Genomic DNA, 24,874 nt, shown 5'->3' on the forward strand with positions numbered 1-24,874 from the left:
GGTACTGGAAGGCCACTATAAGGTCTCCCCAGAGCCTTCTCTTCCCCAGGCTGAACAACCCCAACTCTCTCAGCCGGTCCTCACAGGAGAGGTGCTCCAGCTCTCTGATAATTTTTGTGGCCCTCCTCTGGACCTGCTCTAACAGATCCATGTTTTTCTAAAATATATATATCTCAATACAGGAAGTACAGATGCTTATTGCAGATCACTGTAACAATTGTCTGTTATGTTAAAATTGTATAACTTGTTCTGTAGCAGCTATAGTGGGAGAAATCCTGAGAATGATATACCCTTGGGGGACAGAAAGGCCCAGCTGTCTCCATCAGATTTAATTTCTAGTACATGTTTCTATTGTGCATTTTCTAACATGCTTCTAGTATTTCTACTATTCCATTCCTGATACACATTTCTAATGTGTAACAGATTTGGGGGTTGTCTTTAGTGTAGCTCCTGGGAACCTCCCATTTTGGAAATCTGCAACATCTGAGATCAGCTTTTAGGACAAACAATACTGTTAAACGTGTGTGCTGATCTGTTGAGTATTCATACTTTTATTTTGGAGGGGGAGAAGCTACCCCTGTTAATAAGCTTAACTTAATAATCAACTGGATTTTTAGTAGAAAGCCTCTTCCATCAGTGTTCATCTGGAGCATGAGCAATGTTTCTCCGCTATGTGAAGAAAAATGTCAAAGGCAGGATAAGCATGTGCAGACAGATTGTGTGTCAAAAGTCGCCCAGCCACAGCCAGTGTGAAAGCCCAGGGAAGGTTGGGCTGCTGTGTGGAACACATCTCATTGTAGAGCTAAAGGACTCTTCAGAGATTTCAGTCCTGGCGGTCATATTCTTACCTAGCCCCTTATCTGGCTGTCTGGTCAGGTTTTTGGAACACTTTGGTGCTATTCAGACTTTACTCTCCAACTTTTTAATCTGAGTTGGGATCTCATGAGAATTGGCTTGACAGCCTTGAATCTGCAACTTGCATTTAAGGAATAGAAGAGGAACAGCACGCTCTTCCCACACAGCTCTGCCCAGTGGGATGTCACTTATGACAGTGGTGGTAGTAATAGGGTTGTCCTCATGCTGCTCCAAAGATCTCCAGAAGCATCATTCTTCTGTACCCTACTGCAGGTTTTGATTGCTTTCTCAGAAGCAAACCTGAAGACATCCTGTGAGTCACTACTTAATTCTTGTTTGTGCATCAGAGCCTTTCCACTGAGCAGCAGACACCTGTGCATATATGCTGTGCAATATGCACATATTTATCTGTTTACTGAGACTTTTTCAAGGGACATAATTAACTTTTTTTATTGAAAACTAGAAACTTGATAAACACTTAGCAATGTCAGATTTGGCCATAGGGAGAGGAAAAAAGAAACAACCCAAACAAAACCCACCAACAACAGATAGTTCAAACAAAGGACTAATACTAAAATTGGCTTTTAAGGGTGGTTCTGTCACTTGGACAGAAGCCGTCTGGTTTACACTGGTTAACAACTGAATTGCTTGCTTTGCTTTCTCTGCCCCCCTGCCCTTTTGGAAGCTTTCTAGGTTACAAAACTGGGTAAGACAAGGACAAGGGTTCTGGATTTGTCAGAGGTGTGAGCAAAGGGACTGCGGTGGGCAGGGAGCTGGCAGGACATTAATAGGAGAGTGAGTGCCATTTAAGGTGTGGTGTGAATGGCGTTGGCCAGGGCCAGTAGCCAAGAGCACGAGTCCTATGGTCTGGTCAAACGCGGGCAGCATTTTGACATTAGTCTTTTACAAGGTTCAGGATTATTATTGTTTTGTTTTTTTTTTTTTAAGATGTCTGAGAGTTGAGGGAGATGCTCAGGAAATGTCAGTTTTCATTAATTTCTTACCTATGCTTGCGGTGAATGATTCCATGCAGTTACCCCCCCACTCCTCGCCCTCCAATCTTTAGGTTTTTCTGTCCATAAAATTAAGTTTGTATGTTTGTGCTATTTACTCCTCCTGGCTCTGAATATTTTTTTGTTTGGGTTTTTTTTTTCCCCTCCCTGTTTTGCTCGTAGTTTCCACTCCCTGTCATGAATGGTGCCTTACAATAACAATAATTTAAAAGTTAATTAGCTCACTCGTTATCCCCGCTTTACCTGGTTGGAGCTATCGGTTACGACTAGTTACTCGACCCTACACCGTAAAGATGCCAAAGCCGGTCTCGGGGCGCAGGGGCGGGTGCCCGCCTCGGTGGCGAGCGGTTTTAGCAAAGCGTTTGCCCGAGAGGAGCGTCCGTGGGGGCTCCGCCAGCCCCGGGCTCCCCGACCGACCCCGCTCCCGCCCCGTCCGGCCCGGTCCCGGCGCCCCCGGCCCCGCCGCCGCAGCCCTTACTCACCTCGGCGCTCCGGGCAGGGCAGGGATCTCCGCGCCCGCCGCCGCGCTCCTTAAGAAGCCGGAGCGGGCAGCCCCGCTTCGTTTTTACGTCAGGGCTCGGGGAGAAGCCCCCACCCACCCCCGGGGGCTCCGGCCGCCGCTGCCGGGCAGCCGGCGCTCCCTTCTTCCCTTGGCGGAGCTGCCCCTGCCGCAGCCTGCTCCGCTCCCCTGCCCCGCCTGTCCTCTCCCTGCGCCCCCCGGCCCTCCAGCCCGGCAGCGGTGTCCCCTCTGGACGGGGGGAAGCTGTGCGCAGGGGCCGCCCGGGCGCTTGGCAAAGCTGCAGCTCTCCCCTTGCCCCTCTCCTAGCAGCGCGGCTGCGGCGGGGGGGGGGGGGGGGGGGCGCAAGGGTAGAAAGCAAGTCCCCAGCTTGGAGTTGAAGTTGTCCAGACCTGGCTCAGCCCACAGGCATCTTGCTTGCTTGTGCTTGGCTGCTGGACGTCCCTCCACCCCAGAGCAGGAGTCTGTGTGGCACAACTGGAGCTATTTGCTCAGCCTGTACTGCAGCAGGTCCAGCTCTCCTGGGAATTGAAGCAGAGACCCAGAGAAGAGTAGAGCCCCAGAAGAAAGCCAGTAAAGGCATTAACTGCAGCAACGGGGCTGAGCTGCTCACTGCAGCTCAAGTCACACAACCTTAGGTAAAGGAGAGCTGTCTTGGACGGCTGCATGCCCTCCAAGAGGAGAGGGCACTTGGCTATGTTTTCTTCCCTCAGGAAAAAAAGTAATAATCTGGCCTATTATTGTTGTATTTTCTCTCTGTGAGGTTCTCAGCTGCAACCACTAACTTCCAGCTCCTTGGAACAGCTGCAAACCTCTGTACACACTGGGGAAATGGGCCATGCTAGGAGGGAAGTGGAGGGAAAGGTGAAAGGGCCATCTCCTGGTACATGCAGCGCAGAGAGGAAAGCCCGCACTCCACTCTGCAAGCGACAACACTGCCTGTGTTTACTGTTCCTGCTGTAGCTACCCTCTCGCATGCATAAAACATACAACTTTAACAGCTGGGGCTCTGGTAACAGGCCACTAACCAGTGTTGGGCATAACTTTTTTAACACTAGCTATTTGAAGCAACAGGGAGGGTGAAACCATTCGTTTTTCATAACTCTGTGTGGTCTATAGGCCACATCATGTAGCACTCTGCTGACTGAAGCCAGTGCAGCTGCACCAGTCCATACCAACTGGGCAGTAGCCCATTTGCTTCAAGACTTTGACTGGCCACTCCCTTCTGTCTTTGTACTTTGAACCATAATCCTTTCTCCGTGAAGCGACTGTGCTTCAGTAGCACCAGGCTTGTCTTTGCTAAAGTCAGTGAGGCCACACTGGTTTATACCATCTGGAAAGTTGGCTTGAAACACTGTTAGGTATCTATATCCTCTTAATTGATATCTTTCTGTGCATCAAGTCCATGTAAATGGAGAAGCATGTTCCTTTCCTAACCCGTGATTTTACAATGTGTCTATGACAACAAACACTGTTCTTTTCTCCTGGTGCTTTATTTCCTCTTCTCAATGAGCAATCCATGTGAAAGTGTATTTTGTGTAAGTAATGTTACTTTTTAACAAAAGTGAAAGGAACTTTTGGGGGTTAGAGGACATCTGGCTAGAACCAATGTAAATAACTATATTGTAGGGCTTTGGCAAATTTGCAAATGTTCCATTTATTTCTCAAGAAGTGTGGGGTCAGGAATGGGGGAGCAGTGAGCACCAACTGCTGAAAGAGACTTCAGGAAGAACTGAAGTGTGCAATGCCTTGCAAGGAGCCCTTGCAAAATGGCAGGGGGAAGCCTCTTGTCACATATGGGGTCTCCAGCGTTTCTTCTCTGTTGAATACAGGCTGTTCCAGTAAACTTCCCTGTCCCTGGTTCTAATGCTAAAATGATCCTTAAGCTTTTTTTTTTTCCCCCAGTCTGCTCTGTAGGAGCTGATTCTGGGCCCGTGCTCTATCTGGAGCCCCCTTGGCCAGTGAGTAACCACTGTGCTTCTCCTGGCCTCTGTGTTTGGGGGTTGAACTGGGTGAGGGAGAGAAGGAACATGCGCCTGTAAGATGTGGGTGCTGCGATGCAACCTAAAGGCAGCTCCTGGGTAGAAAAATCTCTGAAGCTGCTTGTGTTTATGATTGGCCTGGGTGCAGGAGGCCAGACCAGAGCAGGACTAAGATGCCACAGGAGTGTTTTTTGCTGACATCGACGGATCTGTGGTGCATTGCGCTGAGGACTCTGCCCCGTGCTGCTAAGGGTAGGGCAAAAAGCTGCAACTGGAAAGGAAAAGGCAAAATGTTTCTTGTGAGTTGATATGTTTCTGCCAACTTGGAACCTTTCTGGACTCATTGTGGAGAAGTGAGTTTATTTAATTGAGTCCCCTTCTGGGGAGCACTCTATCTGGTTTTGGATCAAGAAGGACATTGGTTTCATTCCATGTGGAATTCTTCTGGTAGACCCAAGGGTGCTGAACCAGGGTTCTCAGAGAAATGTGAGTTGCTGCTCAGGGGAAATACTGCTACAGATAAAATACTCGGCGCCACAAATACTTGCTGAGCCTACTACGCTCTGTTCCCTCTGAACCAGAGCACTCATATTCTATTTCTGGGAAAGAGGTTTTTGATAATTGGATTCATCACCTCAGCCTCCTAGTGGAGAAGACACATGGAAAGACTGGCCATCTCAGTTCCACGTGTGCTCCCTCAGTAAAGCTTTCTGTGCCCTTTTTAGGCTATCAGTAATCTTTCTTTCATTAATCCTGCATGATGTATTCCCCTGACAGCCAATGTTCGCATTTTCAGTGGGTCTCTGTATCTCATGAATGAATTTAATTCAGGTGGGCTGGAGGCTGTATCCAGAGTCATTTGCAAAAGGATGTTTTTATCAAGAAAAGTTGATTCTTTAACTCAGAGATAAGAGAGATATTTCAGATTATGTAATGCTACAGAAATGACATTATTTCTACCTGAAAAATATCAAAATAAAATACAAGCAACTGTTAAAATGATCAGGCTATAGGGGTAGGGGATGGAAAGAGAGAAAAGTAGGAGGCCATCTCATTGGTATTTGTATTTTGAATAGAGTAAAGCTGCAGCGTTGTGTCCTTCCTGCATTTTCTCCCGGCAAACCCTCCAATGGTTTAACATTAGCAGGTTAATAGGCAATGGCTTACAGTTGCTTGAGCTAAGTAAGCATTTACAAATGTAAAAAAAATTAATTCAGCACTGAGACACAGCAATGTGTGATGTTACATGCAGCTTGCCTGCTACTTTCCTAAGCAGCCACACCTGGATGCAGTATTAAGCTTTGTAAAATGATCTGCATGATGAGACCTGTTTAAGCCTTAATAAAAATAATAATAAAAAAAACCAACAACAACCCAAACCGCAAAGCTTTAAAGAGATAGTCTTAGCTGAAAGTTTGTGTTTTGATGCATTGGGTTCCAAGTTATCCCAGCTTTGTGTGAAACCTGGCTAAATGACAGCAAAGGCAAAACTTGTGACTCTGAGAGGGGGGGGGAAACCCAAAGGCCCGTTAGTTTTTAAATTCACAGTATGTGGTGGAGACTTGATTTTTCTTCAGAATCCACACAGGCAAAGTGGGGAATCTAACTCCCATTTATACCTTTTAAAATTCTCTTTTAAGTGGGAGATTAAACTATGCTTAAAATTGGCTCCCTGACAAATATACCTAAGAGCTTCTTGGAAATGAAATACGTATGCTTGATCCAAAGTCTGTTTGTGGATATTTTTTATTAATTTTTAAAGTGATATTTAGAGGGCTTTGAGTCAGGACTCGGAGTGGATGCAGAGTTACACTACTGCCTTGTAAAGGACAGTGAAAGCCTCTGAATGCAGAACTTGTGTGACAAGTAGAGTATCTGTTTCAAAAAAATTAATTTTAGCAAGGAAATCATATAGGATAGTGAGCAGTCTGTATCCTGTTAGCAGGAGACTGATGTTTTGTAAGTGGGAAGAGGGGCAAAATTGAACAAATTCTTCACCAAATAATTTGATTGCACCCATCCCATCTAGGATGGCTTGTGTAACTCTTGATAAGTAGTCTACATCGAAGTACTGGAATCAAAACATGTTTTTTTACACTTTTAATGTCTTCTGGTTTGGTGGTTGGTTTATTTGTGGTTTGTTTTGTTTTTTTTTCTGGTGGATTGAATCTGCAGTCACAAAGTGTTTGATGACCCCACACTGCTTTAAACAATCCTCTGGATCTATTCTATGATGAAATGGCCAACAGGAAAGTCAGTACATGTGATGTGACATTTACCTAGTTCTAACTGGTGGAGATATGTAATTACTTAAACATAGAAGTCTTCAGTGCTATACACTATTGGTGATGACCTGAAATGTCTCCACGGAGGTAGCAGACAAGACATGGGACAGGTAGGAGACAAGTGTATTTCTGAGCCAGGACCTGGAGCCCTGTGGACACCCTGCGATGTCACTGGCCTATGCCTGAGAAGTGGACTCAAGCCCCTGCTGACTTACACAAGCTTTGTGGTGCTCTGCTGCTGCTGTTTTCCTCCGCCAGGACATGCTTCTGCGCTCTGTTGGATTTCAAAGAGTTTGAGAAGTGTTGGTGAAAACAGTTCTCTGGAGGTCTGTAGTTCAAACTTCTGCTTAAAGCAGGTCTATTACCAACACTGGATCAAGTCAGCTGTGTCTGGACTCCTGGTGGAAAACGATTTTCTTACCATCTAGGTTGAGTTTCCTAATTTGTGGCCACTGCCCAATAACAGTACAGATTGGTCTACCAAGAAGAATTTGGCTCTGTTATCTTTGCAATTATTCGAAGGGAAGTTACAGACGTTTTAGATCATCTCTTACCTGCCTCTTTGCCAGGCCCAACAAGCCAAGTTACCTCAGCCTGTCTTCATGAGGTGGTAGGAGCCCGACTCGGTTGCCATCTGTTGTTTGGCCCTGCGAGAACATCTAACACCACCATTGTGAAAGGGCTTCCGTATCTCGCCTAACAGAGCTTGTTAGTGCCTCTGACTTGTCACCTTCTTTGGCTAAATCTTAGCCAGTTATAAGTTGCAATGTTCTGGTATTTCTTTCCTGATGCAGGCTACATCTAGCTATTCTCCTTGCTTTTAAAAGGCAATGTTTTTTCATTGCTGTTAAGTCCTACCTTTAAACCTGCCTAGAGTATAAAGTCTAATTCCTTGATTAACTTCTAGATGATTTGAATGCATAGATTTTGGTGACACTGACGTTTCGAACACAGCTTGAGTTACGAGCAAGCATTTGTGGTATTTTTCTGGAATACCATTGGGTTTTGCCAGTTGCTAATAACTGGTAATTGCTTGTGTACTCAGAGAAATGTGTGTACAGATCTCCACTGTGAGCTGCTGCAGCAGTTAGTATTTCATATAAGAAAAGCAGGCCAAAGCTCTTCTTGGTAACTCCGATGTTAGGTGACTGTTCGTGTGGCGTGCAGGCCGTGCAGTGTGCTTTCTTTGTTTCCCCACTTGTCATCACACGGGCCATATTCCTGTTCTGGTTTTCCTACTGTGTGGCAGATCTCTAGATCTTAGAGGTTTAATTCTTCTTGCTAGATCTTCTCGTCCTGTGTCAACAGTGTGTAGGGACCTTGTTTACTAAGGCCTTTTGAATCACTGGTATCTTTTGGCCTTAGTGTAAATGGGTCAAGCGCACATCCCTTTATGTCCGCACCTTTCTGCTTCCACTAGAAGGTGTGAGGAACTGCAGTTCCTTATTAGAAGAGATCTGTCTCTATTAAAGAAAGAAGTTTTCCCCTCTCTCTCCTTGTCTGCTAGCTGTTGTGTGCAAGCAGTTCTGTCACCAGGGGCATATTAGGAGTGTTTTCCCAAGAGTAAATTTAGGTGCCATTAGTCAGAAGTTTGAAATGGCTTCATGACTGACATTGATTTAATTAAATTCATAAAAGAGGTAATGTTTCTTGTGGCAATTGTATTTAACACAAGCATTGAAAAGACATTTGGGGCAGGTATTTTACAAGTGCAAGCTAAGTGATGTTGGTTAGAAAATTAATATATATTTTTTGAAATGTAATTTGGTGACATGTGACACTATAAATATAAATGACCTCTGTAAAGAATGTGACTATGAACCTCCCACATTTGTATCCAGACTGGAACATTCCAAGAAAATAACAAAAAAAACCCAAACCCAAACTGACTAATATAATACATTAAAAGTTAACTGTTCATGTCCTGTGGGCACGTTGTCATACTTGAACCATTCAGTGCAGCTTTTAGAGAGCTTCTGATTAATTTTAATGGCATCCAGGATATTTATATCTAGACAACTGTTGTTTTTTGAATGAAGCGGTTCATGCCATTTGGGTGCTGCACTGATATCTCAGTGTTCAAGAATAAAGTAATTGGTTCTTCCCGATTTCCCCCATTCCCCTCCTTGCTCAAGTACTCGCAGGCAATAAAGAAACCTTTCTCACCTTCAGGGCCTCAAGGCAGAAGTGAGAGTCACCCTGGGGATGTCACTGTTAAAAGAGCAGTCTAGTGACACATGCTTTCATAAAACTTCCACTAACATCTAAGAAAGCAAGCCTAGTATGGGATCGATTTCTCCTAGCGTGTTACAGCAAGTCTTCTGGACAAGAAAAAACACTGTCACAGCGTGCTCTTTCTTGAGGGTGAATAGGATTGTAACGTGGTCTCTCCTAGCTTTTCTTGCTCTAAGGGTGTTTCTTTCCTGCAGCTCTTGGGAGAAAAGGGTGTTTGAGCATAGTGGCCTCAGGGCAGCTTCCGTGCCATGCCAGTGGGCCAGTCCTGCCACTGTCACCTCACCTTGCAGCACTGGCACTCCCCTGGCAGCCGGGACCTGACGCTGGAAGCCTGCACACTCAGATCGCAAGCTGTTTGGGGAAACTGGTCTGCAAGAAGAAATTGAAGCGGGGGCCAGCAAATTATTTAGGGCCAAGAAATGGGTCACAGGAGGTTCTGGAGAATAACGAGGATATTCTGTCTGCTGTGAAAGGGATGGACTTGTGAGATCTTCAGGTTTCGCTAGTTACCTGCCGATTCTCAGATAGTCCAGCAAACAATTATGTGTTCTGCTATGAGTTCTGGCCTAGGGTTCTTTGCTGCTCTTGAAGTACTTGCATCTCACTAACTCAGAGATGTGATGCCTTCTACATCTTCCACTGCAGGAGGAAAATGGTTGTTTCATGTAGTCAGATGAAGGGCTACAAAGCTGGTGAGGGGCCTGGAGCACAAACCTTATGAGGAACGACTGAGGGAGCTGGGGTTGTTTAGCCTGGAGAAGAGGAGGCTGAGGGGAGACCTTATCACCCTCTACAACTACCTGAAAGGAGGTTGTAGAGAGATGGGGGCTGACCTCTTCTCCCTGGTGACAAGTGATAGGACGAGGGGAAACGGGTTCAAGTTACGTCAGGGGAGGTTTAGATTAGATATTAGGAGACATTTTTTCACTGAAAGGGTTATTAAACATTGGAATAGGCTGCCCAGGGAGGTGGTGGATTCACCATCTCTGGAGGTGTTTAAAAAAAGGGTAGATGGGGCACTGAGGGACATGGTTTAGAAGTGGCTCTTGTCAGGGTAGGCTAAAGGTTGGACTCGATGATCTTAAAGGTCCCTTCCAACCTCAACAATTCTATGATTCTATGATTCTAAGATGAAATGGTTGTTTCTGTGCAAAATCTGATTAGAAGTGTCAATATGTTGTCATGGATAACTTACTGGCAGGAAAATCTGCCTTCTTGAATGATTTTCCAAGTGAAGTAGTACAAGCTCTGTTATCTAGTATAATTAAACCAGACAAAACCCATAGATTTTCAGTGAGGAATATTGTGATGGAAGCAGATAAAGCAGTTTTTTAATTATTTTTTTCAATGTATTTTCTTTTTATTCTTTGGATTTTTTAATAGCTCAGACCAGTCAGCCTTTGAAACCCCCATTTTTCTTTCACAAGTGTACCCTTTGAAACCTTTTCTCAAAGGAGATGCTACAAATTTGATGCTAGAGTGGAAATTCAATGTAGTAAGTTTATCTTTAAATCAGAGCTTCTGGAGAGACTGTGGTTTGATTTAACAAGGTCCTTTCTCTCCTGTTCTATTCTTAATTAGGCATGCCTAAAGCACAGCATATTTCATGAAGAACTATAATTTTTTCGAATGCCTATGTGCAGGGTTGTCATAAAGATATCATCTGACCAGCTCTGCCTAAAATCAGAGCTCCCTGGGCAGGTGCTGAAGGTCACCTTTGAGTAAGGCAGTTCCTGTCCTAGAGATCTTACGTTTGAAGTGAAAGATACTCAGCCAGATGGGAGAAAGGAAAACTGAAGCAAAATATAATGGTACCTGAATCTTTTACCTACCTGTCCGGCCCACTGATCCAACAGCATGCAGTCAGGATCCTGCTATGCAAGGGAATTGTTTCTTTCTTCCTGCAAATAAGGCAGTTTTGTGTCTTGAGTTCAGGGCCTCCTCATTAAACAAAGGAGAACTTAGTCTTTAATTTCCTGAAGCTTTTCAGTGAATGCTGGAAGGCACTATAATAGTTCCCATTTCTTGGAACTGCTTTCTCATTACACAGAAATCCCAGTCAAGCTGCATTGTCTGTAAACTATATTATTGTTAACAATATCTGTAAGAGTAACTTCATAATGGAGCAAGTCTTGCAGTAGCAAGAGAGTTCGGATGTGCCTGAAAGGAAATAGGGGAGAAATGACTGACTCCAAAGCAAACGGGCTGCTTGAGCACTTTGCGTCCATCTGACTTCATTGTTGTGCCACCCTTACTTAGAGCGGGGCATGCTGACAAGGGAATAGGTCTGGGGAGGAAATGGATGGTCAGAGTATGTCAAATGCCTACATAAATACATGAATAGAGTAGAGAGGCTTAGACTCCAGTCCGTGAGTTTTTTAAGTAACTTGAGACTTCTCTTTGAAAGCGCTAATTGAGACTGCTTGACACGACCATGAGTTCCGTACAGTCATTCTCTAATTATATAGTTATTGGTGTGTTTTGGAGCACATTAGACTGCTATAAATCATGTTTTGGGAAGAGGTCCTTGTTAGGAAGGGCAACATCTTTGTTTACATAATCTGAAGGGATGAGTGGAAGCATACTTTGTGTGACTGCAGTAAGGTTGATATTCAGGCTTTGTCAAACCTAAGTGCTATAGACAGTTGGAGCTTTAAGTGTCCATAATGCTGCTGCTGCCGCGCAGCTCATGCACTGAGCAGTGGCAAGCAGGGTGGCTGTTGTGCCAGCGTGATCCGAGCTCTTCCTTTGGCTTGACAGCAGAAGGTGCCAATCAGCACAGCTCCCACCACCTTTGTGCGAGGGTCCTAAGGACGTCGTCCATGGTGAGTCAAGGCTGCAGGGTCACAGGGAAATCAGTTGCTGCTGCTAGTGCCATTTTCTTCTGTAACCCCCTGGGTGAGGGGGCTTCCACTTGAGCCGGCCTGGAGCTCCGTAGCGAGCTGGGAGGGGAGGAGGTTTCTCAAGAAAGAAAATGCCTCTGCTGTTACAACTACTGTGAATTACTTGGTTGTGCTGCAGCTCCAGAAGGCATCCAGGTGCCCTGTTGCCCGGATTAGACAGTAAGGGTAGACCCGTTCAGTTTTCTGGAACGTTAAATGGCCCTTTCTGGGAACAGTAAAGCTTTTGTGTACTGGTTAGGAGTGTTTCACTGTTCTGTGAATCCATAGCATTCTAAGTAATACATGTATTGAAGAGTCCCCTCTAAAGAGCAGTTATACATAGTAGATAGTTAAAATCTCAACCTTTGCAGTCCAAAGACCCCCAATCTATAGAAAAATTAATAAGGTCAGTGCTTATTCTGTTCCAAGGCAAATTGTCAAATTTATATCTTGGATCGAATGTGTGAGGGAAAACATGCACATGGATATTGATTCTTGTTTCCATATAACCATGAATATGCTCAAAATACTTCCAAAGGAGTCAAATGGGTAAACCCAGAGCTGTCAGTTGTTAACCCAGTGCTTCTTGCAATTGATATGGAAGCAAGTTTAGCACAGCTGCCATGAAGTTACCATTTTTCAATTTCTCTTCAATTAAAGCTTATGCAAACAGCGCTAGGTTTGAGGTGTCTAAATGCTTTTAATTCTTGAGAAGAAACTGGTCGCCATCTCAGCTGGAGGTAGGAAACCAGTCAAAAGTACTGTTTTCTTGTGTCATTACTTATCTGGACGTTGTCCAGGTTAGACCGCAGAGAAGCGGCACAGGTTTGCATTTCCTTTCTGCAGAAGAGGCAAAACTGATGTTATGGAACCACAGCATGTTACCAGTCTGTAGTGTAATGAGTGTGTCAGATGCTCCCGCCTTGGTCAGCAGTTAGAAGCATAGCTTTAATAACCTGCGCTTCTCTCTGAGCTTCTCTGTAGGACTTCAAGCACTAGACAAAGCCAGAGGTAGCGCAGATGAAAACCTATTGCTTCACAGTCCCAAAAGCAAATTCAAAGCTTGTAACTTGGTCCGATGGCTGAGGAAATGTGTCAGTGTATGGTATATAAACAGTCAGAGAACTTTCTTAAAAGTGATGCAGTGCTGGGCTTATGAAGTCCGAGAACTGGACTTGGACCAGGAGATTTGTTCTGGTTTCTGCCTCTCCACAGTTAAGCATCACGTAACAGTGTGTATCCCAGAGAGGACCAATTCCCGGGTCAGTGCTTCAGACTAAACCCAGCCTTTGGGGCAGTAATACTCGTCACACTACTGGGAGCCTGAGGCAGTGGTTAGGTCAATCCTGAGAGCAGCAGCTTCCCTCCAGGTTGTAGGATGGATGCTGGGCACAGCTGCGTCCTGCATGCAAGAGCAGGCAAAAAAACATTTAGTTCCTTCATGCTTTGAGTTACCAGTTTTGGTGGGGAAATTCTTGTACTGGCTTAGAAAGTGCCTCACTACAGCACGGCCTGTTATACTAGTAGTGATAAAGATGAAGGATGTCCTGTGACTTATGACAAAAAATAAGCTCTTTTAAAACAAGACTGACGCTTATTACTGGGTTTCTACAAATCAGAGCACGCTGAATTACGCCACCCTCAGCGGTTTGTGTTTGCTCGTAAATAACACCCGTAAAGTGGATGTCTCTGTTGGTCTGATAGAGAGTCCCTGTACTTAACCTAGAGGCCATACGTCCTCTTGGCATTACGCGCTTCTACTAAAGAACTTACTCAACAAACCTACAGAAATGTGGAGATGTGCTGCTGTGCTTGCCGAGTTCCGAACAACAAATCTCTGAACTGAAGTATAGTGTGCACAGCTTTAAGATAATGTTTTTGTGACCTTTGGCTTTCAATAGTATTGGTTTGAGCATCACTACTACTAAAATTCCCAGTTAGTTACTTTTTTTTTCCTTCAAGCTTTTTGAGGGCACTTAAACAGTCTCTGTTGTATTTCTGATGGATGAGTCACGCTAAATTTTTCAGCTCTTGTGGGTAGGAATCTGTAGTAAGTGCATTTAGAACAAAAGGTGGTTTTTTGGGTTTGTACAACATGACTTGCTGTTGTGTTGTGTTGGTTTTGTTCTTAATAAGTGCCCCTGCAAGATCACTCTTCAGTATTTCATGCTGTAATTGTCAAAGTTTTCAAAAACAATCTTAAGAATTTTTCTTGTAAAAATCAAAGGCAGGTATGCATCTATCTATATGTTGCTTCTGTATTCATATGCTGCAAAAGGCTTAACTCCTACTTTAGGAATGACTGTAGACAGTCATTATAGCCAAAATGTTGCATGTTCGTCTTGAGTTTCCAGATGAATCCTCCTATATTCAAATGACAGGAAATAAAAGTGGATGATAGTGGATCTGTGTTCCCTCACTCTATAGTTCTAAATGAGAAACAGGATTTCATACATAACTTTGGGATAGATTAAGACAAAAGTGTATTTTTTTTCTCCCTGTCTGGAGCTGGAGAAAGCACAAAAATAACAGTAGTTATTTGTAACTGTGTTATGCATTTGTTTTCCCAGACTGGCTTCACTAGAGTTAGTCTGGCCTAAAAAAACCCACAAAAAACCAAACCAACCAACCAACCAAAAAAAAAAAAAAAACAGAAAGGGAAACTGAGTTTCCTTCAGTAATCCATTAAAATGATGACCGTACTACTTGGTTATATGAGGCCTTCAAAATACTTTTTAAATAATGACATAATTTTAAACTTTATGTAATTGTAGAATTCAGATTTTTGAACTGCAAAAGGCCTCCTTGAACTAGCTGGTGCAGGCGGGTCTCATTCAACTGGGTGAAGCCAGCAGCTGGGACGGCAGCAGGCCCAGCAGCTCCTTCTGGGGGTCTGCCCAGCCCTGGGTGCGGGGGCTGAAAGCCTGTGCGCAACATCCTCTCACGGAGGGAACCTCGCTACGAGACGGGACACAGTTTTAGAGATCTTCAGTAAAAGAAAACTCCAGTCCATTTCCACTGCTGTAATGGTGGTGATATCTTGAACACAAAAATTAAATAAAATGGAGAGAATAAATAAGGAAAAAATGGTTCAAAATTAAAAACTACTCCGTTCCATGTTCATGATGTTTTTAATACTCATCTTGCTAAGATGCAGAACAAGGACTATTGAGTTTCCATTCATTAGCAGCCAACAAGATATGAATGAGTATTAACTTCAAACAAAAACTGATTTATAACATCAAGTTGTGCACTTAAAAAAATAATTACAAATCATTTTTAAAAGGAAGAGTAACAGTGGAAGCAATAATGAATATAAGACATGACTGATTAGGCTTAAAACATAACTTCAAGTATTCTATGGCATTTCCTCAGACATTTGTCTTAATTTTGTTTGTGCAGTACCCATCTTTGCATAGTAAAGAAAAATTGGTTAAACTCCAGCCTTAAGTAGTCTGTTTCTTTTAACATGCACCTATACAGCTGTTAATTTGCCTAGCAGACTTCTCTTGTAGGAGGATCAGATCAACTCAGTGAGATCATGCAGCAAACTGGAAGGAGCTATACAGTTACCACAGTTTCTTGTCCAGATGAATACAAAAATGATGGAGTAAATATGCAGCGGATGAAATGGAGGCAGCGCTGACCAGGTCTTCCTTTGATGACGCTTTGTGATGAACAAATTAACACCAAATGCATATGTACTTCCCAAAGCACAGCAAAAGCAGGATGTAGAAAATCAACACCTACCAAAACCAGTTTTTTAATTGTCTACCACCACAGAAAGCACTTAACCTTTACCTACCCTGAGCTGCTGTCGCTGTGTTCTGTACACACAGGGCAGAACGCAAATGTGGCCTGCCACATACGCACAGCGGCTGATGAGTGGAGCATCAATTCAGTCAAGAACTCGTAACTCCTACGAAACCGCTGGTGTAAATAGAAAAGTTACTCCAGCACTGAACATATGTACATAGTAGTTGGGGACCACTGTGGTCTGAATTAAAACATCACATCACACACTAACAATGTTGTTTGTGAAATGCTTCTCAAAGGTTTATTACACAGGTAGTTTACGTATATCCAGTTGATTTTACTTATTTTAATTTTTGGTAACCACAACCACTAGTGTTTCTGGTGTGGGTTTCACTTGCTTTGGAAGCAGAACCCTAAGATAGTTGGGGATTATGTTCCCAAGCAAAGTACTTTTAGAGGACAATAATACAGCTGCAAATATTTTTGGTTTGCCATAACAGTATTGTCACTAACTTCATTCTGCTTGAAGCCAGACAGGAATTTTTCAGAGTAAGATTTATAATATATATCAATGTTGACTACCTGTGTGCAGCACCTTTAACTCATAACGTAGTAAGTGTTAATGTGATTATGTTAAAGCTGTTTAAAAACATTTAATAATAACTGTCAACCAAAACAATGTATTGTAGCTCTCTTGTGAGACTGCTGGATTGAACATTATCATAATAAGAAATATAATTGAAATAAGATTTTGTAAGTCACAGGAAATCTGCAGCATTTTCTTAATGTTCTGGCTCTTAAAGCTAACTCAGGAAATGGATTTCCACTGAACAAAGATGCAGTAAGGAGTGGAACTGGACTTCCGTTGTTACTAATATCCAACCTTTACATCAAATCCAAAATTACAGCAGTTTTTAATTCTGATTATCAGATGGAGCAATGAAATTTTCAGGTCACTTCACTTACACAAACTGAATTACCCAAGTTTTAATCCAAGATGAAAAGGATGAGCCAGGCTGTACAGCTTGATACTTTAAGGGAGGCCTAAACTCGACATCCTCACACCGTTCTCCAGCCAGACACACCTGGTTATGGGAACAGCGCCGCTGCCCTGCAACTTCCCTGCAAAAATCTATGTTTGGACACAAGGTGTATCTAGAAGTAATTTCAACACCCATCCCCCTGAAATTACATGGGATTGCGCACCCTTTGTGATGGTAACTAGGTATTGGTAGCTGAGGGTCAAAGTACTGATTTGTGTTATATCCCGAAGAGTGAGAGGCGTCAAAGAGATACAGGGAGTGAGTTAGAAACGTCAGTCACCTTTGGAAGCCCGTTCGGGTGGGTGGGCAGAAGGCAAGAGATGATAACTCGTTCCAAGCTTTTAACATTTTGTGAGTATTTTAAGGCTTATTTAAGTTTTTATTTCACAGGATCTAGACATGAAAAAAAGTAGCTATAGTTAAAATAAAATAAAAGCTTGGCACTTCTGTGATTAGTTTGAGAGGGTGTCACTTATCTTACATTATATTACGGAAAATCTGTATAACAGCCAAAAAAAAGTAATCCAGACTTATAGTCAATACATAGATATGCATTTATACATTTTAATTGGTTTTGGTTTCAAGCATACAAACTTTAGATCATATCTGTTTGGTGTCAGAACTCCCTGCATCTGCATGCTATTATCTGCCTTTTTTGAGCAAGCCCAGAACATCTGCTGTACAACATGCTACAGGAAAAAAAGGGGAGCAAAAAAAACCCAAAACCAAACCCAACATCAAAAATAGATTTACATAAAGAATAGAACCTTTTCATATGGAAATCCTTTTCCCTCATATATATATATATTTATATATAATCTGTGAAAATGATATGTCAATATCTTATTTCCATATTTACACTTTTTCCTTCTTGGAAGAATTACAACCATCACTTGATAGCTTCCATACCCAACAGACTCCTGGTCCAGGAGACCACAACAAGGTCGACAGCGAGCTCACAGAGCAGGGAACTCTGAAGTCCAGCAGCAGAATGCACTGCGTGGCTGGAAAAGCTGTCGGAGCCTGCTATCAGCTTCCCAGCGGTTTGTATTTATTGGGCTGCAGATTCTGCTTGGGGTCAGCTTGCTAGCTTGGTTGGTTGTACGTGAGCCATGCAGGTTACCCTTTCAAAACTCATGCCACTGGAGTTTGATAAGAAAAAGGAATTCATGCGAACTCAAGTGAAGTCAGAGTGCCAGCAGGCTGGGAAAAAAAATCTTCTGCTATTTCACTGGTTTGGAACAGTTCTGTTATTGCACTTGGTCTGTGTGTCTCCTCCTTTGTTTGAGGAAAGAAAAAAAAAAACCCACCTGATTTTGAAACAGTTTGCTTGTAACGCTTGTCAGTTAACTTTAACAAGAGAAAGGTGAATGGAGGAAATACTTTGAACTTATCTCCAAAAAGGACAGTCTTCTACCACCTCAAATCCTAACATCCCAGCATTGTGTTTATAGTTACTATTTTTCATGTTCTTTCTTACTCGTTTAGTTCCTGTGCAGCTACAGCAAAGACATCATACCCAAAATCCAGTAGTGCAAGAAGAAGCTTTTTGAATTGCATTTCTTCAGATAGGGCCTTGTTGGCTTGGATCGAACCTTCGTTTTTTGACATTTCTTCCAGGTTGCATCAAAAGGAGATGAAAAGAGAAAAATGCAAGATGTTAGACATAACAGGAACAATGTCATCGCCAAGGTCACAGTAAAGTAAAAGGCTCACACTGAGACAGTTTAACAAGTAACTTTTCCAAGGGGTAACAATTTAAGGAATTTGGTTGCATGCTTTCTGTAGCATAGTATCAAGTATTGGTCTCCTTATGTAGTTTAAAGATCATGCTGGCATACAGAATTCAATTATTTCTGTAGTACTTCAAGTGGTGCTTTAAATTTGCAGAAACTTTCAGCCCACAGTAACACGTGTGTCCCCTAGGCCAAGAAAGCATGCGTATACCTAAAGGGAATGAGTCAGAAGTGCAAGTACTGGAAATACTGAGCACACGGAGACTTGAGTTCTCAGAGCAAGTGCCCATCTCTGGCAATACCAGAATTTAGTTTACGTGTTCCAGTATGATGAAAAAGTGAGTGCCTCTGTGAGCTCTTACCCCACTATTGACCATAACTGCTGTGAATCTTAGTAAGGTGCAAAATGTAGCAAAAACATTGCATTCGTAGGAGACTGGACAGTTTTGTAAATTGTGCGATTAGAATTTAAGGTTAAGAGTGGATAGCAAGCTGGTCGGTGATATCCAGTCTCCTGCGATACCGATATCCTATGTCAAACAGCAAGACATTAGGAAGCAACAACAAAAGTTGGGTGCAACCTCCCCGGTATCTGGCTTTATGTGGGGCATCAAGCAAGGGGCTCATGCATTTAGTTTTAACATTGGGCATATGCACCACTACCGCCACCAAATGACATGCAAAAAATACAGAACAGGAATTCATAAATTCCCTAAAGCTATACACCAGCCCCAGGACTTTCTATTTTCTGCAGCCCTGCTAAGTACTACCACTGCTACAATATTTATAAATGTACTATACACACGGTTTGCCTGGTGGTTTAAAAGACTAATGGATGTATGCAAAGGCGACTTCTTTTTGAGCAGATTTCCAGAGACTGGTAATTCTTGGGCATCTGTTGTTTCGTTTTTCCCTTGGGTACCAGTGCCTACATTTTTGCAAGGTGAATGCTTAAGAATTGCTGGTTTCTGAAAGATTGCTATATTAATCTTTTAATCCTTTCTCCTCTAGGAGTACCATACTAATGCTCCTTTTGAATTACGCTGACATTACTTCAATATCTCAGTCCATCCTCCTCTGTACTACAGGTAAATTTGAGACAAGCAAATTATTTTTTCAGGCCAACTTGCAGAACTGCATGATAGGAAGTATGAATATAACTTAGTTAAATGTGAGCTAAAACCCGCTTTGCATTTGCTTGCCCTGCCAGTTTCAATGGGGAAAGGACGTGTCTGCTTCTCTTCCACTCCCCCGCCCAGGCTTTAAATACTGTCTAGCATACTCGAATTCAAATACTACCAATGAGCAACTAAAACAAATCATCAATGCATGTAAAAAATCCAAATGATGTAACTTGTCCTCCTACTCTAAGGAAAGTACCGTATTCCAGTTTGCTCGAAGAGGACAAGTCATTAAAACACACTGAATTACGTTCTGTTACCTGAGCTTATTTTAATTAAAGAAAAGGACTTACAAGTCTTAGAAGTAGGTACAGAGGACAAATGCTATGCTAGCTTCCCCGCACAACTCTTGTAACAAAACTCTTTTGACTTTTATCCTATCAAATCTTTTCTAACTGATCTCTACCAGCGCAGTATCCCAGCAAGGGCCATTGGGTTGTACGACAGCTCGGACGGCACCCGTGCCATGAGGCAACAGGCAAAGTCTGCTGTGCCCTCGCCGAGCATTCTGTGAGCTGTCCAAACCATACATTTACTCATTTCCTAGTTTTATCCAGCAGAAATATACACTTTAAGGAATAAGTTACTAACCAAACCAGTACTTTTCTTCACTTGGGATATTCTGCTAACAGTGTTGTATGAGAAAGAAACATGTGAGGAACTAAAAGAATATTTAACGTAAGAGCCAGAAATAGCCTCTGAGATAGGGAACATCAGGTACAGTGTCAGTAAGGGAACACAGAGCACGTGTGCAAAGCATTATGAGGAGCCTGCCACATCTCTCTGCTGCGAGCGTAACACTTGCCTGCCTCTGTGAAGTGCTACCCTGCAGGAATACGGAATTCTATTCTGATTCCCCAACCTGCTTTAACAACTTCATCCCAAACCACCGCCCATTTTAATACTAAACTGAAGACAGCAGTCTTACTTAATCAGCAAATAGAATAAGTCTCTTTCTTCCCCAAGAAAATTACAATAAAAAGAAAGGAAACTAGGTGAGTATCAGATCTTGGATATTTGCACCTCTTCATAGCTGTGTATTAGAGTGGTACAAGATTCCTTCAGTAAAACAGTAAGGCAGGGGCAGAAGAGTCCTCTGTGGAAGGACACACAGGAGAATAATGCTTTTCCTAGTTCGTTCTTTATCTGAAAGATCTTAGAACGTTAACTTCTTCTTGCATTTAATGTTTAAATGCCTCTTTAAATAATGAGGGTAAGCCTTTCAGTCTGTAATCCAACCAGATAAAGTGTCTCAAACAAAACCAAAATTATAGATGTTTCTGAATCAGAAAAGCACACCGTACTAGAGCACATCACTGCCTCTGTAACATGGTCATCTTTACAAATGAAAAATATTTCATAAAAGAAAGCTGGTTTCAAAAAGGCTGGATGTTTGTAAGAAATACCTTGCTGTGACCTTCTGCATTTTTTTTCAACCAATTAGGAATGTGGCTACAGAGTATGTTACTTGCAAATCTGTGTCTGTGATCACACAAATGCAAAGCTTTACTTAAGCATTTAAAGATTTATCCAAAACCAGTATTTTAAATGCAAAGCTTTACTTAAGCATTTAAAGATTTATCCAAAACCAGTATTTTAAACACTTCAAATAGCTAATGTTTTCATAGCCATTCCTGCAGCGTGGTTCAAATGCTGGAGATTAAATAAATGGCCTTCTGCTACAGAACTGATTCAAATTAACAAAATGAGGGACTAAAATTACCAGCTTAAAATAAAATGTTAACCTGCCATTTTTTCTCACTTTTTTCCAAGCTCCTAGAACATATCTCACATTTGCTTCTGACATTTGTGTAGTGGTGACTGTACTTAGGTCCCAATACATGCTTTACAGAAATGCTGGTAAGGGACCGACGCCTCCTTCCTCACAAGGTTGCCATTAGCATTCACTGCCTTATCCTGCAGAAACTTTTGGGGTCTAAATGCACCTGCACGAACCAGTTAAAAACTTGGCATCTGTAAGGACTGGGTAAGTCTTTGGTCCATCCGTTAATTTTCCATTAAAGGGACAGAAAACCCCGCAGCTCTTCAGCTAAGAAACAATTGCTGTAAATAGAATTGTGCCTACAGTCAGCTCTGCTGTCAGACACTTTTGCATTCTGATATAACACGCAGCAGCTTTTCATATGCATTTCCACATTTTACTAGCAATGCCTCTTAGCAGTGCTGCTTTATTACCAAAAATTGCTTTAATTAAAGCAGTTAAAGTCAGCGACAAAAGCATTTAATTGGCTTATATTACTGCAGTAGCTTTGCAAAAGTAACTGAATGTATGCTAGAAAAAAAAAGTGAGCGTAGGCCCCTGAGACTGCAATTGCAGCCAATGAACAAAAGAACTATTTTAATGGTAAAAAAGTCCTTCCTGTAACAGTCCTATATTAAATGCTGTATATTGAAATCTTCTGCAGACTTGCTGCATCAAAATGAACTTCACATTTCATGAATGCTGTACTTCTGTGCATTTCCCAGCAGAGTTCCGGTAGAAATATGCAGGGCTCCCTTACTGCAGTCTAAACACCAACAGCTTTAAAAATACTACGCAAGGCTCAACTGAAGTAAGATCTACTTCTCAAGAGTTTCCGCCTTTAACTCTAAGCCACCTGAAATGTGTAACAGGGCTCTATACCTCCTAAGATTGTCAGTTAACTTTTTTCTTTCCTGTTCTATCCACACAGTAACTTGATTAGAAAAATTAACCAAGGATTTGTTCTTGAAACTGGAAGTTGTTAGGTTTTTTTAACTTTGTTTCTCCAAACTTGCACCAAGCCTTCTTTTCCACTTCCCCTCCAACCCACCACCCCGCGCCACTTCAGTTCATGAGCAAAGTTTGCTTAGTTGCAGCTTACGTTTGATATGGACTTGACACCACAGTACCGTATGTTCATATGAACATCTGATAACCTGTGAAACAGAAATCACATCTCCCAGTTTGTAAAGCATTGGCTACCTTCTCTCATATTTGCAGAGACTAAACATATCACTTGCTTAAAAAGGAAAAGTTAAAATCCTCTTTATTATCCTCATCTGCCCCTGCAGATAAATCTGAAGCAAAGTATCAGAGCGTCTACGAGTGCTAGTCCTTCTTTCACATACAAGCTGAAAAGCCTTTTCTGACCCCCAGAAGAAACATGCACTTCAAGCTGTGAGCTAGGCCAGGCCAGTGTATTTGAGGTTCTGCTACAGAATAAACATTTGTATCTTGCTCTTTTGGGAATAAGAACTTCAAGAGACACTTCCAATACAGCTCCTCTATAGGGATAACAAGCTTCTACGTTTGGGCAAACGACTGACACCAGGATGCAAAGCTGAATGCTTGTGAGAGTATTTTGAGAGAAGTGGAACACAAAGAAGAAATAAACAGTCAATTAAATACTTTACAATAGTTTCAGACAGGGAGGGATTCTTCTAAAGATCTGTGTTGATGCGAGTTCTGGAGCGCAGGCTTGCCCGGGGCAGCCCAGCTGCTCGCACAGCTGTGGCAGGTGCTGCAGCACTCATGCAAAAGAGCAAAGGTGGTCACAGCACCAGACAGCTTAAACAGATTAAGAAACCGCCTAAAGTTTTTATATTTTTATGACTCGTACCGTGTTTTCAACACATTACCTTCTGCAATACAAATGTATTATTTAGGGATGTGTACTCTCTGTGAAGTATATGAATTGCTGAGTAACAGACATACGTCTCTAATAGTAGAAAACTGGTCCAAAAGCATAATCTGACATTTATTTTTTCCAACAAAATCTAGCTTGCTTAATTCCCATGGGAACTTGCAGTATCAATGTTTCCAATATTATCACTTTAAATGTGCGTGCATTGTTGTTCTCAATAAAACAAAAATTTTAACAGAAATGCTAAGGCCAGCCCTGCACAAAATTTATCTGTATTTATTTAGAAAGCTACTTGCAGTGAAGCGCAGGGAAAAGACAACCCTCAGTTCTGCCACTAACTGAAATCTTAATGTATTTTTTATATGCTTTATTTAGGTTAAAAGACAACTCTCTCCTATAATTTTGCATCTAGTAGGATCTGATAGAAAAAATGTAAATGTACTTTTATTAGTTAATGCTATAGAATATGTCCAAGTATTACAGAGAGTCTGGGAATAATGCTTTTTACAGACTAGGCCCTTACACAGAAGAAATCTTACAATCCATCAAATGGAAAGAATCCCGGTTCTTTCTTGTGTTCACACCACATGCGAATCCGTGTCTGTCGCTGCATATTCTAAAGTGTGTACCTCATTTGAATTTCTGCCTTGGAACACAGATTTGATGAAACAACATAAGTCAAAAAAGCATAAATACTAAATTATTTTACTGTTTATAAATATGGAAAATATAAATCTCAGCCATATGAGAGACAATGCAAAAGATATCGGACCGAATTAAAACTATGTCGTTTAGAGCTGCCCTGTAATAACTTATAAATACTGGAGGCTGACCTAGGGGTATTTATTGTACAAAGAAGTGGATTTAATTTATTTAACTGATAAGAAGCTGTAAGAAAAAAAATACAGCAGCTCAAGGTAAGTCTGTCAGCAGGAATTAAAAAGGCTAATGAAGATCTTGTTCTTATGCTTAAAGCTTCCATGATTTGCAAGGTTACAAACATTGATTCTACATTTAGATCCTTTTTACCAAACATGGACCATGCATGTAGGTAGACTTGACACTACAAAAAAAAAGTGAGAATTAAATACAATAATAATATTTTTTTTAAATGCAAATTTATAATAAATAAATAAAAATAAATCAGTAACCACAAACAAAAGTTAGCTCTAGCAATTCCGAGTCAACTGTGTCAACACGTTTGTTACTGAAAGCTACTCAGCTACTGCCACCACTCACACATGAAGTCTTTAATTATATCGAAGTTTATCAGTTTGAAAGGACTACTGCATTCAAAATGAACGCTCCTCAAGACATGTGTCTTTCGGGGTTTTTAACCACTGTAGTCAACTTCTGAGAACAACACTAGTCAGTGGAAATGAAAAAAAAGGCCTTGCTCCCTAAGTGTTAGGGTGAACTCATGATTGTTAAATTCATTCTTTTATTGTTCTTCAACTTTGCACCCTGATGGCATCTGCTACTTTCAAATCTGTTTCCTCCTCTTGTTCAGCGCACACATAATTCTTTCTCTTTAAAGCAGTTTGTTATAGTTTGGTGGGGGAGTTACCTTTGATATCTTGTAGCAGGAACTCAAAATTTAGTGATGTAAGCAAGAAATAGAAATGCCATAGCCACTGAAGAGAAGACATGCGGCATTGCTTACTTAAAGCCCCATCCTGTCCCCCCAAGGACAATAGCTGCTACCAGGATGGCACCAGCGATGGAGCCTATTATAAGATTGGTGGCACTAGGACCTGTGATAA

At 42.0% G+C, this 24,874-nt stretch overlaps 2 protein-coding genes across 5 annotated transcripts in view; one reads left to right on the forward strand and one right to left on the reverse strand.

The window, feature by feature from the left end:
* The window catches only part of DYTN (dystrotelin), a 46,674-nt gene extending 31,470 nt beyond the window's left edge, over nucleotides 1-15,204 (forward strand). Inside the window, exon 15 of the mRNA XM_074593989.1 lies at nucleotides 14,544-15,204. The gene's annotated coding sequence lies outside the window, so the exon portion shown is untranslated. The remainder of the gene's footprint in view (nucleotides 1-14,543) is intronic.
* ADAM23 (ADAM metallopeptidase domain 23) overlaps nucleotides 14,882-24,874 on the reverse strand; it is a 79,623-nt gene continuing 69,630 nt past the window's right edge. Inside the window, exons 25-27 of one of the 4 annotated variants that reach the window (XM_074593988.1) lie at nucleotides 24,775-24,865; nucleotides 22,350-22,404; nucleotides 14,882-18,181 (exon numbers count right to left, since the gene is read on the reverse strand). In XM_074593988.1, the coding sequence (XP_074450089.1) occupies nucleotides 18,068-18,181; nucleotides 22,350-22,404; nucleotides 24,775-24,865 (260 nt within the window). In that variant the 3' untranslated portion in view covers nucleotides 14,882-18,067. The remainder of the gene's footprint in view (nucleotides 18,182-22,349; nucleotides 22,405-24,774; nucleotides 24,866-24,874) is intronic. The other 3 variants (XM_074593984.1, XM_074593987.1, XM_074593985.1) reach the window with 3 other exon arrangements.

Source organism: Larus michahellis, chromosome 7 (genome assembly GCF_964199755.1).
Source record: "Larus michahellis chromosome 7, bLarMic1.1, whole genome shotgun sequence".
Taxonomy (NCBI): Eukaryota; Metazoa; Chordata; class Aves; order Charadriiformes; family Laridae; genus Larus; species Larus michahellis.